This window comes from Epinephelus fuscoguttatus, linkage group LG1 (genome assembly GCF_011397635.1).
Source record: "Epinephelus fuscoguttatus linkage group LG1, E.fuscoguttatus.final_Chr_v1".
In the NCBI taxonomy this organism is placed as follows: Eukaryota; Metazoa; Chordata; class Actinopteri; order Perciformes; family Serranidae; genus Epinephelus; species Epinephelus fuscoguttatus.
In genome coordinates, this window is record NC_064752.1 from 35,183,342 (window position 1) to 35,202,618 (window position 19,277).

General features: G+C 40.0%; 1 protein-coding gene across 5 annotated transcripts in view; it reads left to right on the forward strand.

Annotated features, from left to right (window-relative positions):
* Positions 1-19,277, forward strand: part of slc2a9l2 (solute carrier family 2 member 9, like 2) — a 171,297-nt gene that overhangs the window by 28,333 nt on the left and 123,687 nt on the right. For all 5 annotated transcript variants that reach the window (XM_049574593.1, XM_049574598.1, XM_049574607.1 and 2 more), the window contains 3 exons: positions 2,187-2,347; positions 7,793-7,917; positions 9,776-9,921. In XM_049574593.1, the coding sequence (XP_049430550.1) occupies positions 2,187-2,347; positions 7,793-7,917; positions 9,776-9,921 (432 nt within the window). The remainder of the gene's footprint in view (positions 1-2,186; positions 2,348-7,792; positions 7,918-9,775; positions 9,922-19,277) is intronic.

Consider the following 19,277-nt stretch of genomic DNA (forward strand, 5'->3'; position numbering starts at 1 on the left):
AGTGGCCATACCTCAAGAATCAATGCGCTAATTCTGACAAGATTTCACCCAAATGTCCAATAGGATAAAATGATGAAGTGATGATGTTTTATATCCAAAAAGTCAAAGGTCAGTTTCACTGTGACATCATATTGTTCTGCAAAAATACTTCTCTGACCATTACTCAAAGTCTTAACTCAGGAACAGAAGGGGAGACCTTTGGTCAGATACCAGATTGGTGACTCTAATCTTGGGTGTCCACCTCCAAACTGTGCTGATTATGTAGATCTTCTTTGCTGTCGGGTCTACAATGTGTGTGAAGCATCCATGTTTTCACAGACGTGGATGTAAGCTGTAAGAGAAACTTTACAGGTTTGCAGAGGATTACGACCACAGGGCAGACATTTTAGTTATAAACAATGATAATTTGGTCATGGGTCACTCACATCTCTCGCCAGCATAAGCGACATATAGGTTCCAAGGAAAGATAATTTTAAAAGGCAATAGATCCACAGATTTAAAATAATAAAATCTAAAGTGTGACTAAATCAGCTGACAGTCAGTAGCCGTAGAAAACATTTGCTTTGGGACAAACAGTGCTCACGTTACACAGCCTGTTCGCTCTTTGTACTGTTGACCTAAATGCTTTGACTCAAACACAGGACAACAGGAAGCACCATAAAATGCACCTAAAATGCATAAATAAGACATGGTTTAAAAAAGATTGAAGATTTAAAATGCCTCCATTAAAACAAATGTTAAAAGCATGATTAGTCAGACTTTTGTCTTTAATGAATGAATTCACAACACACTAAACAAAGTGAGGCGCTGTATTGCATTTCAGTGTTGTCCAGCTGAGGGCAGCACATGTCAGCACAGATAATGTTTGCCCATGACCCCACCCCAAGATGTGATCAGACAGCTGATTATTTTTCATTTTGACCAGCTAAGTTGTCTTGCTCCTCCTCAGTGTAAACTAGTGCACTAAAGCAGTGCAGGCATGTCTGTGCTGTCCCCTGCTGGACAACATTGAAATGCAATGCACATCTTTACTTTCTGTGCTGTGACTTTGATTTTAAAGTGGTATGGCAAATTCATGTCACGGTGACATACAGTTAAGTTTTGAAAGTAATGAAAAAAAACCTAAATTGCCATTTTGATTTATGCTTTTCATCTAATTATATATGTTCACAGTGGTTGCTTGAACACAGGGAATTAGAGAGTAATTTGGCTGAACTCATGACTGACTGAGCATGTGCATGTTTGCAGGGAGCAACAGAGTCAGATCCTTGGTAATAATTAATCTGTTCCATATGAGCTGGCTGCCTGAACTGCAGTGAAAACAGGGAGGAGGCTGATTAAAGCTGGCTGTCCTTTTTATCTCCAGTACATTTTTAGTCCAATGCTAAACAAGCTAGGCGCTCACAGTTGTTCTGCTGACACTTGCAAGGACAGCCACACCACCTCTGAGTCATAGCAGACAATGGGAATGACTGTTACCAGTGCCACTTCTGCTTTTTAGCACTGTTAGGAGCTAAGAGGAAAAATGCACTCTGCACTGTGTCCTTTTACCGCCAGTTTTACAAGGATACTGTTTGAATTATGTCTGGTGGTTATATATTCATTCACAGTTCATTTTATAGCCATTAAATGCCAGCAAAAAAAACATACCATGTGTCTCAGGTGTAAAACAAGATTAAAGAAAAATATGTGTTGATGAGTGATTCATCCATGAAAAGGACACCTTAGTCAAAGCTTCAGTGTTTTGAGGTGCCATTCATTTACTTATTATATAGCAGGACTTCAACCTATTCATTTAATGCAGTCGCTTAGTTTGCTCTTCAGGGTTACCACTTAGAAACTTTGTGTGTGTGCATTAAAGTACACAGTCTGTGACGTGAGTTGATTATGTCTTAATTCAGTGTTAATCTCCTGCTATTACATGCTACTTTCACAGGCAGGGGGATAACTGTAGGCAGTGTACCACCGGCACATTAATACATTTAAACAGACATATTTAATAGGCAAGTTAATACCTGTATGAAATATTTAATACATACATTCTGTATTTCACAATGGCAGCTTGTAGACTCATGTTTGGAGTCGTCACAGTGAAAACTACGCTTTGTGTGAACTGTATCATTTACCTTTTAAATGAACGGTGAATTTAAAAGGTGTCTTTCTCCCATGTCTCTCCTGTATTGCAGTACATAAAGGCTTTCTACAATAAGACATGGAATGAGAGATATGGGGAGCCTCTTACAGCAGAGAAAGCCACCCTCCTCTGGTCTGTCACAGTGTCCATATTTGCCATTGGAGGCCTTCTTGGAGCACTGTCTGTCTCCATAATCATCAAAGCACTGGGAAGGTGAGTTAAGTCACTTATATTTATAATCGAGTCTTATTCATGCAACACAATTGCATCAGCCTGGGACCTGAATCCTAGAATTGGATTAGCAGATTAGCCAGACAAATTTGGGTAACGCCAGACTTTCTGATATCATGAATCTTACTCACTTTAGCTGCGGCAGGTTGCCATGGTAACCTGCTCTTGCACAGATTCAGTTAAGAGGATCATAACAAAATATGTCGGCCTAAAGAACCTGACTTCTAACATGTCGTCTGTTTGGAAAAATTGAGTCACTGTTCTACAGGATCCCAACATGGACAAAAGTACTGCATTTAATGCAGTGTTGAGAAATAAAGAGCGCTGAGATATATTCACAGACAAGTGTGAACACTTTTCTTTCCATTAAAGTTGGATAGGAGGGCAGCATAAAGCATTGTTACAAGTTACAACATGGACAAACAGACATACACAACTGTCATACACAACAAGTGATTAAAACCACTGTATGCAATTAACACGAGATACAAGGTCAGGACAAGAATAAATTTGATTTGAGTACAATTTCTAAAATGATTTAGGAACAGTCTAAAAGAGCGAATTTCTCGATCCTTTAAAATCGGCTTTAACTCCCCCACAGTGGTCAGCTCTGCCAGTTTCAGATCTTTCTGAAGATTATTCCAAGACGAAGGAGCAGCATATTTAAAAGCTTTTTTTGCCGAGTTCTGTTCTCACCCTCAGAACCGGCATTTGAAGAATATTAGGAGAGCAAAGGCCATATTGATTTTGGTCTCTGCACATGTATGTAGATAGATAAGAGGGAACCAGGCCAAGAACAGATTTATATATAAAAACCAACCAATGCTATGGTTGTATGTGTATGTATGCCTGTTGACATACAAAGACAGACATTTAACAGTGGAATACAGAGTACAGCGGTGTACGCGATTTCCCCAACTAACTTCTTTAGACACCGGTCAGGGGCATTCATGAAAAGCAGATCACCATAATCCAGCAGTGGTAAAAAGTTGCGGATATCTAGTGTCTCCTTGCCTGAAGGGAGAAGCCCAATTTAACCTTCAGCTTGGAGACAAGGTTTTTGATATGTGCTTTCTAATCATCTGAAAGTAATTTTCACATCTTTATAATAGTTTATTCACCTTCATATATATGTGTGTAGTAATCAATCCATGACTTCTTTCTGTTCTCACTCTATAATAAGATTCAGCAAATAGAGGTCCAGTGGCCAAATCAGCCCATGTGGTGAGGAAAAACTCGGCTTGCCTTGACTTGTTAAATGGATTTTACAACTAGCTGTGAAAGTAATCTAGAGGAAACACTGCACTTTTTCCCTTTTGCCCTTCCTGGCTCAGTGCAAACACATGGCAAGCTTAAGCGTCATCCCAGTATAGAACACACATACATTTTTCATTGCCTGGCTGAAACTACAGTGCTGCCTCTTTTAGAGCTTAGGAGACAATACTGCTGTGTGCTCTTCATCCTTCATTGCCAGGCTTTCAGTTCTCACTTTCTTTTATTACCCTCCATACCCTGTGTACCTTCTTTCCCCTCTCTCTGACAGTCTCTAACTCACAGCTCCCAGTCAGGAAAAACTGTGAGCTGTGGTCTCATACAGATGCCATTTGCCACCACAAAACATCATCCTGGAGGTGGAACTAGTCCTCCTGTCCCATGTTACTCAGCGGAACAATGGCAACACAGTCCTGTCCTGCCCAGTCTTTGTTGCAGGAGGCCACAAAGTTGTTTTGCTGAAGGGATTCTGTTGCCATTGACCCAGATGTTGGCGCTCTTCTTCAACATGTTCTGCAACCAAACACATGCTGAATGGAAGTTTTCTTGATGGTGCTGCTGTACAAACATGTCAGTCTTCAGCATTCAAAACAACAGCCGTGTTGCGGCCTGTGCCAAGACACTCCCTGCGAGAGTCTTCCTATGTTTTTGTTTCTTGTGGAAGGAAGCACTGTGAAGCGTAAAATATCTTCAGAAACATATTTAAGTGCACTGTTTGGCTGTAATGTGAGAATTTGTGGACAGGAAGTGGGCACCTTGCTGTTTCCTGTATTGTATAAATGGAGGCTGAAAATTTTGAGATCAGAATCTAATACTAAGCAGTGTTGATAAATATGAACCAAGGCCTATTACTGCGTTGCCTATTTATTGCCTCAAATGTTTTTAGCTTACTGTTTAAATGTAATTTGTAGTTTAACAGCCGTCCACTATATAATTTCTTGTGGCAAATTGGACGAGCTGACATTATGTCACCCACTAGCAGTACAATGCATTCTGGTGGTTGTAAGTTTTCTACCTCTTGAGCAGAAGGATCCTTTTTTTCTGTTTTCTCTGGTCATACAGCACCAATTTCAGAAGTATTGGTGTCTTTCTACAGCACAGACAGCCCAGTTTTATGAAAAAATCTTTTCAGCAGTAAAATACTTCTTTAAGTAACACTCTTAACTGCAGCAGCCCCACAAAGAAATGACGAAATGTTTGAAAATTCCTTTTAAGGTTTAGGTACTCAAGTGTCGTAGAGTCAGGGAAAGAAAACAGTTTAGGTTAAAATAACTACAGAGTTAAGGTAAGTGATTGACCATGGTCATGCTTGGTATTGTAGGCCGCCTGAGTGCACCATTTTTTCGAGTCTAGTGAACAGAAGAAGAGGCCTTCAGGTCTTCTGAAGGATCATCGGCTGCGTCTTAGTTCATCCTGAATAGCAGACATGAATAGTGTGCTGAGAATGAGAATTGCACCCTCATCATGACTTATTTGGCATAATACTTATGACCTGAGGGTCCACATCTTACTATATAATGACGAAAACTCTGTCTGTTGGTGTGTGTCTCTGTTCCACGTTTTTCTCCTCACTGTCTTGGTCAATCCATGTGAAATTTGGCACAGCGGTAGAGGGTAATGGGAGGATGTGAATGAAGCAATATTACATCAGTTGGCCAAAGGGGGGCGCTATAGCAACCAATTGAAATTGCAAACTTTGAATGGGCATATCTCATGCCCCGTATGTCGTAGAGACATGAAACTTTGCACAGAGATGCCTCTCCTCATGAGGAACAAATTTCAGAACCCATAACTTCTGGTTATACAGATTTTCCGCCATTTTGAATTTTTTGAAAAACACTTAAAATCGATCTCTTCCTAGGAAGTTTGACCGATCTGCATGAAACTCGGTGAATATAATCTAGGGACCAATATCTAAAGTTCCCTCTTGGCAAAAGTTGGAAAACTTACTAAAACTGAGCTTCTATAAGGCAATGAATATTGCGGAGGGCGTGGCTCAACACATAAAAGTGTATACAGGGCTTGAAGTTCTCCGGCACGGTGCCGGATTTCCGGCGCAGGGATATTCTGGTGCAGGAATATTTTTTTCTCGTGAATATTTTATCATCTTGCCGTAGCAACAGTGATTTAACCTGTCGTTTTAAAGCAAAGCAAAGTGATAGTTCCAACTACCAATGGTGTATCACATTACTCAAGGTAAACAAGGACTTCTAGCCAATCAGAGGCAGAGTAGGGCGGGCCTTAAGTTTTCACAGTCTCTCATTCAGTCACGCCACGAACACACCGGACGCAGAACCGAAGCGCAGCACCCAGCAGCGGAGGCAGTTTTCAGTTGGCGTCCATGTTAACCTATCTGACTGTCCAGACAGGCCGGTGAGCAGAGCGGAGCGCCTGCGGAGGCTCGCGCACTGCAGCGCTTCAGTTCGGCATCTGGTCTATTTTTCACACGAGCCGTGAGCGCCTCTGTCAAGCTGGATAGAGTGGATCATACCAAACAGGAAGTCGGACACAGAAAAGACGAGAGAATCCGGCCAATTTTCAAAATAAAATAAATTTAAAAAATAAAAGCCTGTTTAATTATGATGTTGCTTGTCTGTCTATAAATATTTGTTCAGTTTGGTCTAGACACGAGAGAGATGAAAACAGAGAGAGAGAGAGAGAGAGAGAGAGAGAAATGGCTACAGGTTGGGGGTTGCAATTCACACATACAGAAAGAGAAAGAGGCGGTGTGGTAGAGATAAGTGAGATAATTTGTGAAGCCACCAATGAGTTGTCACTTGCAAATTAGTTCAGTCAGATAGAAGATGCTCCTTGGCGTCAGAGGTCGTGAGTTCAAGCTTCAACTGATGTAAAAAGTACATTTTAATGCGTTCTTGTTGTCTTCCTTCCTCCTTTTTTGGTGAACTGTTCATATTTCATTATGAACATTGAAATTGTTATTCTAGCTCCTTGATGTGATGCTTGATTGATACTCTCAAAGTGCACCAGATTAATTCATTTAGACGTCAAATGTTCAAAATTTTCTTCCAGGGGGCCATGCCCTCGGACCCCGCTAGCACAGAAGGCCCTCTAAAAAAATTTCAGGCACAGGATTTTTTCTTGCTTCAAGCCTTGTGTATAACATCTCAAGGGTTTCACCGATCACCACGCAACTTTGTAGGCATATGACCACACATAATCTGAGGGGACCCCTCCATTATTGACCCCATCAAACAAAATGGGGGCGCTAGAGAGCTAATTTCTTATCTAGGCCTAACCGTCATATTGATTTTTACTAAACTTGGTAGACTGGAAAAATTTAACTCTAATTGGCAACTGGGTGGCGCTATAACAACAGAAAAATGCTTAAAAATGGCTAAAATGCAACCGATCACTGTGGCTCCCCCTGTGGCTGAAAATTTTTTTTCTTCTAATTTTTGGTATGACTAAGTCATGGTATGGTATGCTGTACTCAGTGGATATGGACTAGTTTGTTAGTATTCTCTCAATTGCTAAGACATAAAACACCTTTCAGTTTTTCAGGATATATGGCAATAACTGTGAACTGATCATGCATTAATCGGTTCTCCTCAGACATAAAGCCAGCTGAAGCTTCACTGATCATGATGAGCCTCCTTTGAAGAATACACATTGATTTTTCTGCTTTGCTGGCCCTGAAGAATAGTGTATTTCAACTCCTTTCTTCATCCTCTATAAGCCATGAATGCCACTCTTAATTATTTTTTTTTCTAAAGGCTCTATAAAACATTCTTACCTCTGCACATTGTTGAAATGTCATTCTTAAAACTCTCCAAAATAAGAAAGTGCTTACGAATATTTAATCTGTGCCTGGGATACTTCTTTCCACTCTTGCATTTTACTTATTTTAAAATATTATGTTACCCACTAGTGTTTTCTGATCCCTATTTTGTTGTTATTTGTTTTTGTCTTCATTCGTTCATTTTGACAAATTGAACTGAAATTAATATTTGTACAGAGATAACAAGAACCTTTGCCCACTTGTGGACTAGGGCGTTGGGGGGTGTTGGTAGATAAAATCTGATAAAGTGCCCTCAGTGATGGCCCTCAAACCTCAGACAGCCTGAGTCCACCACTGCCTATGCCGATATGTAATGTTTCTGTCTGGTAACAACCATATTGTCTTCTTGATTTTAGAAAGGGAACCCTGCTACTGAATAACGGCTTTGCTGTAATAGCTGCTCTGCTGCTGACCCTGGGTGAAAGGGCCAAATCTTTTGAGATGCTCATCATTGGCCGACTCATAATCGGGGTGGACTCAGGTAAGTTTTTTATTTACCAGACTGGAGAAGTATGTTTTTATACTCTTTACTTATTGGACAGTGTACAAGAGCGAAGTGCTACACGAGGGACAAAGAAAAAAAGTACTTGTGCTCCGATGAATGTCACACAGTTCCTAAAACTTAAATATATAGTTAAATATAGTAGGTTAAAGCTAGGGAAGGCAGAAATCTGGAAAAGACAAAAAGAAGAAGAAAAAAACTTTCGATATACACCCGCCTCCTGCAGCTTTCCCCTCTCTGCCCTAAGCCCCTCTCACCAGACGACCTGCACATGCTTGCTGCACATGCTTTATCCAGTAACCCAGTGTTTCCCATACATTGATTTATTTAATCCCATTTCATTGTTCCGTTGCCTCCAGCGCATTTGCTCAACACCTCCTTGCCCCACTCTCTCCCTCTGGGCTTATCACAGAGCTATTAAGCTACCCACTCCACAGTCTCTTTGCCTCGCTCCCTGCAGCTGTGGACTGCTTCCCCCTGTGGAGACCAGACCAGGCAGCAGCTCTGGAGACAGACCTTAGGTTGGTGGCTATAGCGGCATGATTTTGGCCATTGCAAACCCCCGAGTGCCGGGTGTCAAAGCAGGCTGGTGGCCAGCAAGTTGCAAGGTCTAACCTGTGTGACAGCAGCAGAAAGCGTGCTGACCTTGCAGAGAGTCGGGTCTGTGCAGTCTGCCAAAGCTGGGGTTTACACTGGCTGGATTCAAGTTGCTGTGGCTGCTGACTGGGGGTCCGTCTCCAGAGCTGCTGCCTCTCCTCCAAAGAGGTGGCCTGTTGCGGCGGGGAGTGAGGTGGAGTAAACACTGTGATTCAAGGCTAATGTTAGCTAAATAAATGAGAGCTTGAAGCTTGACTCTCTTTTTGATAAGTCCGTCTTCCTTTTTTGGTTGCTTTGCAGTGGAGGAAGTAGTTGCCAGTGCTGGAATAGCAACTTTCTCTGCAGGATTCTCTGCCACTGAATCAGGATTTTATCATATGAAGGGATATGCACACGCATTTTCCTTTGTAGAACAGCCAATAGGAACGCTCTGAAATGACCTGTGATTGGCCAAAGTCTCTCGTTACAAGCTAGATTTTCTAAATCCTAAAACCAGAGCCAAGAGGAGGTGCAGAAGTCTAATGTTCTCTCAGACCACTTAAATTACAATATGCTCAAAAGTTATGATGGGATTTTTGCTAAGGGAAGCCAAAGATAAACTGCTTACCTGAGCTTTAACCATCTTAACCACAAAAGTAAATTCACTTTCAGCTTTTAATAATCCAAAATAGAAAAAAGCTCACATTTCATCTACAGCTTCAAATGAGAACAGCTTTGCTTCATTTAATAGATGAAAAATCAGACTTGTGGTGTGACCCCACCCCAAGGAGAAAGAAACATCAATGGGGATTGGCAGATATCAAGCGTGCCATGCTTGACAAACCTGAATGCACTGATGATCTGTGATCTGTCAGTAGGACTCTGATTACAGGTCTGACGATCCCCTCTGAATGCACATGTCCAATCGTGGCTTTGTTTGTGCATTTCTGCAGAAAAACAATACAGATTCAGATACAGATTCAGAAAGAATCCAGACACTGGAGGGATACTTTCTCCTGGTATCACTGCTCTACCCATTCATAGCAGTGGTGGAAGAAGTTTCCCACCATCCAAGATATTTTTTTAAGTGTTTATTTAGCTTAAGGAGAGTTTTCTCAACACTTAAAGGATACTGCAATGCTTAGTATTGCTGGGTGTGGTCAGAGATGCAACACGTGTTATATCTATATAACTATAACATGCATTTGTCTTTTGTCCTTTTCATAGCAAGATTTGAATATGTTTTTGGTTTTTTTGACAGGTATAGCTCTCAGCGCCCTCCCCATGTACCTGGGAGAAATTACACCAAAACATATCCGAGGCTCCATTGGCCAGTTCAACTCCATCCTCATCTGCTTGGGAGTGTTCATAGGACAAGTGCTGGGGCTGCCCGAGCTGCTGGGTCAGGTCAGTGTTGATAGATGTTGTAGACTATAACAACATGATGCTACCTTTATGCTTGCATTGGTTTCTGATGGGACGTTTTGAAAACTGGAGTTTAGTTTGTGCAATAGTTTCTATCACTGGAGTGAGAAAACTTATATTGGGACAACGAAGTGGAGCCTAGGTAAAGATTGTGGAAAAGATTGAATGGTTTTGTATGTCGAGTTAGAATTAAGTGCTTTTTCTCTTGACTTTAGTAAAGTGTAAGTTTGCTTTGGAGCCAGCAGCGTGTAACAATCACATATGAGCCGCATTAAGGTATTTCTGCTCTGCCTCCAGCATTCAGGCATTGTGGATGCTGCTGGTAGGTAATTTGTGTTGACTCAACATTAGATGTTGAAAAAATGTGAACCTGTCATGACTTTGGCGGTGGCTTGAGGCTGTTAGTTGTGTTACTAGATGATCTGTTGTTGCAGAGACTCTTGTCATTTGTCTACTAAGAGAAATGTACAGTGTAGGTAACAGAATGAGATGTGTGATATATCTCCAGATGTTTTTTCTTCCTTTCAGTAATAGGAAAGTGATTGGTTCCATAATTTCAGTTTGACTTAAAAATGAAGAACATGGAAAGTTTATTTATCCTTGGCATACACTGCGATCCTTAGTATTGCTGTATGTGGTCAATAGGTGCGACACGTGTTATATCTGAGCACCAGAGTTGGATATAACGCGTTAAAGTTACTTTGATTACTTTTTGCAGTAACGAGTTACCTAACGCGTTAGTTTGCTGTTTGAGTAATCAAATACTTGAGTACATTTTCAGACAAGTCTTCAGTACTTTTAGAACGCTGGTCCTTCAGCTCCGAAACAGCAACAACTGTCTTTTGGTTCTAATAACAGAGATAATGTTAAACCTATCAGTCTGAAAGAAGCCGTGAAGCTTGTGGCTAACGTTAGCTATGTGGTAGAAGAAATGCTGCCGTTGTCTACGGTGGAGTCTAAAAAAAGGTGGAGGAGGACTCGTTGACAGACAGGTCAGACTCAGCACTTGCATTATGCCTGGTACACACTACACGACTTTTCTGCCCATTCTGAAAGTCACTATGTCACATTACACGATTGTGGAGTCATAAAATCGTGCTGTGACTTGGCCGACAGACATGACACACTAAGTTACACGATGGTACTCACCAGTTATCCCCGGTCGTCTTTCACGGCGTGTGTGATGTCATCGGGTTATTCTTGTCCTATTTTTATTACTTTAACTATTAATGTTATTTGAGTCACTGTGTCTGTTCATGTGCCAGCCGACATGTTGTTGTAGTCACCTAAAAGCGTCAGCAGATGGCAGGAGCTACATTTGAAGCACCGTACGCAAACATTCAAGCTACTGAATCCTCTACAACCAAGTTCCTACAAATGTTTCACAATAAAAGCCTATTTAGAAAATGGAGGGATTCTCTCAGCCAAGGCTTTTAATTTGAAGGAAAATCAGGAAGTGTTGAGTTTGAAATGACGGCGCAATGTGTTAACTTTATAAAGACAACAGGAGTGTATAAAAAGTAAATATATAAACACACAGAGGGATTAATAAATAACGGACCGTCTATAATGTAGTTTGTTTCAAATGAAGCTGGGAGCCTCTGCAGTTGTGGTGAGTAAAAGCCCCGCCGCTATTTGTTAATGTTATTACTTTATGTCCGACCGTGAGGATGTACCATTGTTTGCTAGCTTGATGCTAATGACAGTAACGTTAACTCAGCGGGTTGACAAAGTGCCTCTGCTGTTTCACACCATCATTTCCCCCTTTTACTCTGTGTGGTAACATCCCTAGAGGAAATATTAAAAACGCTGGGGTGTTGTTGTCATACAGTTGTCTACGGCAGCAGATTGTTCTGTGTTTCTACTGGTCAAAGTGACGGCTGTGATGGGAGAATTGGATCTCAGTGAAGGGCAAGTGGTCCATAACTTTAATTTTGGAGACAAAAAAATGTAGGCTTAGCGCCCTGTGGTCCATTGCCCAATAGGAAATGTAGAATACTCAAAAGTACTTTAAAAGTGCTTGAGTTACTTTTCTCAGGGAGTAACGCAGTAAAGTAACTGGTTACTTTTTTAAAAAAGACAAGTAGCTTTTTAAAAAAGTAACGCAGTAAAGTACTTTGATTACTTTTAACGTAACCCTTACCCAACTCTGCTGAGCACACACTCGTTGTCTGTTTGGCATAAAATCTTTCAGCTGTGCAATTAAATATTTGATGTGGATTGACATATAAAGAGGACTGCACTGGACCCATACAGTAAAGGCTCACAATCAATACATGTAGTGAAATTCAAGAGAAATGCCAAGAGTAGATCACATATTGAAGAGCTGGAACACATCTCCTAAGGCTGGGTGAATACATGGAAAGATGTAGCTTCATTTCATTCATTCAGGCAGGAAAATTCAAAATGAAACCATGACATGAAAAATAATCATATGAATAAGTTAATTGCTGTGTGGTCTGTGATGTTTCAGCCTTTGTGGTTCTGTCAAACCTTAAAGTCACATGAAAGTGGAAATATATATTTTTTAAATAACCTCCACAAATGCATGGCACAACATAAAAAATGAAACATAGAGTGTGACTTTAATTCTGTTTTAGACAATAAAATAGACAGGAGAGGATTATCAGTGACATGTAGGAACAGTAAACCCTTCAGTCTGCACAGAATGCAGCACAGAAAACTTAACAATTCAGCAGCAGAAATAAAACCATACAACCATACCACACTCATTTAATGAAAATTAGAGAAATTCATAAAATATTAAAAATATATAGCTGCTAGTTATAGGCTATATTAAAAAATACATTTTGAGATATCATTTAAAACTGTCCACCGAGACAGCAAGTCTAATATTTAAAGACAGAGTGTTTCATATTTTTGGGGTGTAGTAGCTCAAAGAAGCATCCCCAAAAGTTTTTGGGAACAGTTGAAAGAGCAGCTGTGGAAAATCTCAGAGTTCACTGAGGATCATAAAACCATAGGGAGTCTATGATATAAGAGAGGGCAAGGCTGTTAAGTGCTTTAAAACTAGTGGAAGGACTTCAGAGTCAATTGTAAAAGATACAGGTAGCCAGGGTAAGTTTCATAAAACAAGAGTTACATGCTCTCTTATTTAAGTTTTGTTAAAGTGCTGGCAGCAGCATTCTGAATGATCTGTAGTTTTGTAGTGGATGCTTAAGGGGGCAATCACACTGAGATGAAACGCTAGAAGCGCGACGCCAGTAAAACAATTGTTTTCCTATGATACGGCGTGTCTGACCGGCGTTCAAGCGTCTTTTTAGACGGGTGTTTTTAGATGTGCGTAGACGCTGAAAAGTTAAAATATTTTCAACTTTTTGAGTGTCAGAAGCCAGTAGCACCAATCAAATCAAATCCTCCTTCCTGTTTTGTTGTGTCAGTTACAGCAGTTTGGTCAGTCACAGCAGTTTTACGGCACTTAGAAGCGACAGACAACACAATGCAATCCGAAGATGAGAAATTTATCCTGATAATATTTGATTTTGAAGAATTATACAACACACGCACACCTCAGTACTAGTTTCATGTAAGCTACTGTCTCTACTGTCTTTGAGGGAAACACTAGATTCAAGGGGAGATGACAGGAGGTGTGTGTGTGTGTGTGTGTGTGTTGAGCACGCACCCCTGCTCCACAGGCGCTCCTTGCTGTTTTTTTTTGTCTAGCGCGCATTGAATAAGCGCTTCCAGCGTTTCAAGCATCTTTGAAGCGTCTGTGTTTCTGCGTCTCATTTCTGTGTGATCACCCCCTAAGGCAGGCAGGAGTATACAGTGTTACTATAATCAGGATGACTGGAAACAGAAACATGAACAAGCTTCAGTAGAGGCCTCGGCTTCACTGTATTAATTAAATGAAAATGCAGTTTTGGTCATTGAATTAAGATGAGCTTTAAAACTGTGACCAGTAGGGACTGGATGCAGAGGGGTATTGCAGTACTTGGGGACCTTTACAGAGAGCAGGACCTCAAATCTTTCAATGAATTGCAGGCCGAATTTAAGTTGCACAAACAACAAGATTGGCAATCAACTTTTAAGCCCCCCAAAATGTAGAGACCCCCTCTTTTATTATCTCGAGCTATGGTCAGGATCATGAAGCCTCACTTTATCACTCTATGCTATTACAGAAATGTAGCACTACCAGCTCCCTGAAAATCGCGTGGGAAACAGATCTCAGAACTTCATTCACAGGAAGTGAGAGGACTAACATTCTGCGTGTCTTGTGATATTCACAAAAGGTTAATTCAATTCAAGATTATCAACAGAATGTATTGGACCCCTTCTAGACTGTATAGGGCTAAGATTAAAGGTGACCCTTGGTAGTGGAATTGCCCTGACGAAGGAACATTAATCACATCCTATGGGATTGTCCTAAAGAACGTGACTTTTGGACATCAGCTCATGATTCGATCCAGAGAATTATTGTTCAGGCAGTCGCCTTTTACATCCGTCTATCTCTGTTGGGGGACCCATCAGCCTTAAAAGATACAATTTAGTCTATCTATTCTGAGTCCAGACCACTGTTATGTTGGGGAGGAGACTGCTCATTCAACAATGGAAATCAGCTCATGCACCATCAATCACTGAGTGGTACAACCTGCTGGGTGGTGGCATAAGAAGGGGTATCCTTCTCTCTGCTGGGCAGCATAGTATTATTTGAAATGGGAAGGATTTCTTGATTACATTAATGGCCCTTAAAATGTCTATGACGTAGCTCTCTTCCATGTTCATACTCTAATATACACCAAGCTTTTGCGTATTTGGCAGTGCTTATAACACAGCCTCCATTTTTTTTTCTTTATTTTGTACTCTCACTTTACGTCCACTTGTTACTTGTTTTTTTTTGTACATGTACATGTATATTGTGTTTTTCGTAGTGTATGTCTTAATACTCTGTGTTAAGTTACACATGTATATATTATAATTTACTTCTTGCTTTTTGTTTGTTGGTATTCCCATGGCCTCCAAAAACGTAATTAAATGTTTATTGTAAAAAAAAAAAACAGAACAAAAAACAGAAGTGATCAGAATCTAAAATGATACTGACACTGTTGCCAGAGGTTATTGTATAGTTCAAGGAGAAAGAAGTAAACACAACTAACTGATTAATTGTCTAGGCTCGTGGCTCACAAATATAATATAATACAAATATAATATGAATATAAACATTATACTCCCTATAGCATGAGGAAGGAGAACTAGAAAATAAAGAAAAATCAAGCCAAACTCTTTTTTTTTTAATCAAAACAAAAAATCACAGAACTCATAATTAATACTGTTTTCAAAGAGCCCAAAGATAATATCAGAGAGAAACATTCATATTTTTGTAAAATACTTTCCTTCCAAATCCTCCAGTTCTGCTTTTAAAAACCACCACAGACCCTTTATGTAGAAACTTCATCTAAAATAAAATGTTTATGTGAAGGACTGATCACAGAGGAAGAGCTTTAATTGCCACTAACACCCTTAAAAGCCCAGGCCTGCATGGAATACCAGACCCTTTACTGCTACATTAAAGTTCCCACGTTGGCATGTTTTAGTAGTGCAATTATAGAGAAAACTGAACAAGAAATTCACGTCTGGTGAATTCCAGCAATGAAGTGAGGAGGACCAAAAGCAGACAAACACACACAAGGCAGGTATGAAAGGAAAGAGGTCATGAACAGGAAACAGGTCAAAATCCAGTAACAGACGAAGGCAGACTTCATGACAGAGAGAGGCTGATTTCTGTTATTTTAAAACAGGAACACAATGGACAGTATTAAGACCCAATAAATCTCAAAAATTGAGGCCACTCACTTCACAGTGCTGTAATAGAAAAATCCAGTTATATTAAAAGGTATCACCTACAGCATCATTCATTCAGACCAAACAGGATTCATGGAAGAGAAGAGTATGAAGTATTGTAAGACATTACAGAAGTCTTTAATGGAGCAGGAGAACATTATTGCATTATTTCAATTTTGATTTGTCAAGAATGATTTGGACAAAAAAAACATCATATAAAAACTCAAAGATGTACAATAATAAATAATAATGAATTTTCAGAAACAGTATATTTTCAAAGAGTTCTGAAACCAGGCTGTCTTATTTAACTTATTTAATTTAGCTAAAGATATTTTAGGTCAAAAAGTACAAAATAACAGTGACATTAAGGGACATTTATTTATGAAATTACTAATATAGAATAAATATTGTCACTGATGATACAAATTTCACAATAACACCAGATGTGCATTTATCGTCTGAACTGAAGACTTGGAGTAATTTTCAAAGACACCAGGACTGAAGCCAAATTATGATAAAAGCATAATCAGGTGTGCAGCATCACTGAAAAGTAAACATTTTAATCTACCCACTAATTTATCTCTCACATGGACAAATGGACCAGTCAGTATACAATGAATATGTATCCCACAAAACTGAACCCAAATACACTTTGAAAGTAAACTCCAGAGATTACATCATATACATACACACAGTATCAGATATTAATGTTCATTCCTTCAGAAGATTTTTTTTAATGAACAATTTATATGGAATAATCAACCAGATAAAATCAAAAGAGCATACTTACATAATAAACTTGAAGAGTGAGGCGTAAAACTCTGAAACCTAAAAGGATTAAATAATTCTTTAAAATCTTTCATGCTAAAATTATGCCCTAATCAACATCAAGAATATTCAGAAGCTTCTACCCCATATTTGAAAAAAGTGCTTTTTCCTTATGTGCAGCTTAAAGTTACTGACACTAACCAGCTTAAGAAATTAGTCATTTCCTTGAATGTGTTGTTGGGAAGACGCGGTATTAGTATCCCCCTCTGCCCCAGACAGACTACACAGTATCTTATAACAAATACTATGGTTTAATGCTAAAAGGTTAAATAAAGACATTTTATTCATATATGACCTAATAGATGATGATAGCACAATCATGACTTTCCAAAATTACTCCAAGTATAATAAACTAAACCTAATACAACAACTGGTATGCTGCCCATATAGTAGATATCTATCAGCATCCATATATCAACTTCAGATGTCTTAATATATAATATGAATACAGATATCATTGTATACAGATAAATTATTACTTACCCCAAAAAATGCTGCTTATCTTTGGCCTTAAACAAACCAGCTTGTGTAGATGTTTTTAATGATGTCGAGGAATCAATCTCACATATGCTGTCCAGTCCAAGCACTTATTTTGAGATCAAGTTAAAAAAAATGGATAATGAGTTGAAATGAAAATTATACTATCAACTTCATAACAATAATTTTAGGAGACTTACTTCAGTGAAAGTGAATCAGAAATCAATCATATTGTAGATACCCCGTGCACAGCCATGCCTCTCTCCTGGGTGCAAGGCAGTGCAAAATAAACCGCATGAACCAAAAAGGAAATTAAAGTTCCAGCCCACACCAGGATACTCAGAGTGACTCTTAATTTATTGACAGCTTACATTAAAAACAAAGAAAGGAGCGAAGTACATATTTGTATGTTGCTTCATCAGAGTTGCTCTGTGCTTAATCACCATCAGGTGTGCCTTTCAAATAATCACCTGCTGATTAGCAAAAAAAAATCAAACAGGTGCACTACAAAACATCAACAATAAAGGCAACAGCCACTGTAATTCCACTTTACAGAATTTATGTTAAAGGCGCTGTATGTAAGAATGTGGCCAAAACGGTTACTGTACTCAAATTCAAATTACTGCCGCGAGTCGTGTCCGCCCCCCCTCCTCTACAGATTCAAGGTTGCTGGACAGCGGCATGCTGGAGACTGATTTGTTTGCCCATGGACGGCTGCCGTGGCAGGGCTGCATTGCCGCGTTCTTGATCTGCGGTTTTCCAGCAGACCATTCAAGCAAGTCCAGCTTCTCTGCTGCTAACGCTGCTGCTGGGATACAGCAGAGGAGGAGCCGGCTGCTAATGCTATGTACTGGGACACTGCTAACGCTGCTGCAGGAATACAGCTGAGGAGACTGCTAATGCTATGTACTGGGACACTGCTAATGCTGCTGCCGGGATACAGTTGAGGAGGAGCTGGCTGCTAATGCTATGTACCGGGACACTGCTAACGCTGCTGCCGGGATACAGTTGAGGAGGAGCTGGCTGCTAATGTTATGTACCGGGACACTGCTGACGCTGCTGCCGGGATACAGTTGAGGAGGAGCTGGCTGCTAATGCTATGCACCGGGACACTGCTAACGCTGCTGCCGGGATACAGTTGAGGAGGAGCTGGCTGCTAATGCTATGTACCGGGACACTGCTAATGCTGCTTGTCGTCCTGCTGTAGCTCAGTCGTAACTGTAACTGATGCTCAGACTCTACTGACTGCGTGACTGGTAGACGGCGGTGGGTGGCGCAACAGGCCAAAACACAAATTCAAAACATAAACATGATTTGCGGACTGTAAAAATGTTTTTTAAATGCGAATATTCTGGCTGTACTATTGTTGTCGGTGAGATCAGTATGTTGTTATGAATGAACATTATTCCTTAGTCTCTGTGACATATTGGGATGATTTTACGACTGTTTGCTTTAGATTTCTTAAATATAGCTCCTTTAATATAAGTATTACATTTCCTTAGATAATGACATACCATTAATGCATGAATACAACAGAGGATGTGTAAATCCAGACTGCATACCTTTTCATAACACAAATGTAAACCTACAAAAAACATAAATATTCTCATAATAATATATCAAAAACTAGTAGAAAACTGGGTGGGCAAAAAGTCCAACAGTTTGAGAACATTTCTCAACACACATTTGCAAGAAATTTTGGGATTTCGCCATCTACAATCAAATGATTCAGAAAATCCCAAAAATCTCTGCATATTAGGGGCAAGGCTGAAAACCAACACTGAACGGCCATGACCTTTGACCCCCTCAAGCCGCCCTGCATTAAAAACAGACATGATCATTTAGATGATAATACTACATGGGATTGGGAACCCTTTGGAAAACCACAGTCAGTGAACAAAGTTCGTTGCTGCATCTACAAGTGCAAGTTAAGATTCCACCATGCAAAGTGAAAGCCATATATCAACAACATCCAGAGACACCGCCAACTTCTCTGGGCCCGAGCTCATCTGAGATGGACTGACACCAAGAGGAAAAGTTTCAGGTTGTTTTTGGAAATCATGGACATCATGTCCTTGGGGCAAAAGAGGAAAAGGACCATCCAGATTGTTATGACGGAAAGTTCAAAGCCAGCGTCTGGAATCTAACGTGTTGCAGGCATCAAATTCAGAGAGTGTTTTACTACAAATAAACCAATAAACTTTATCAGTTTAAACATTAAATATGTGGTC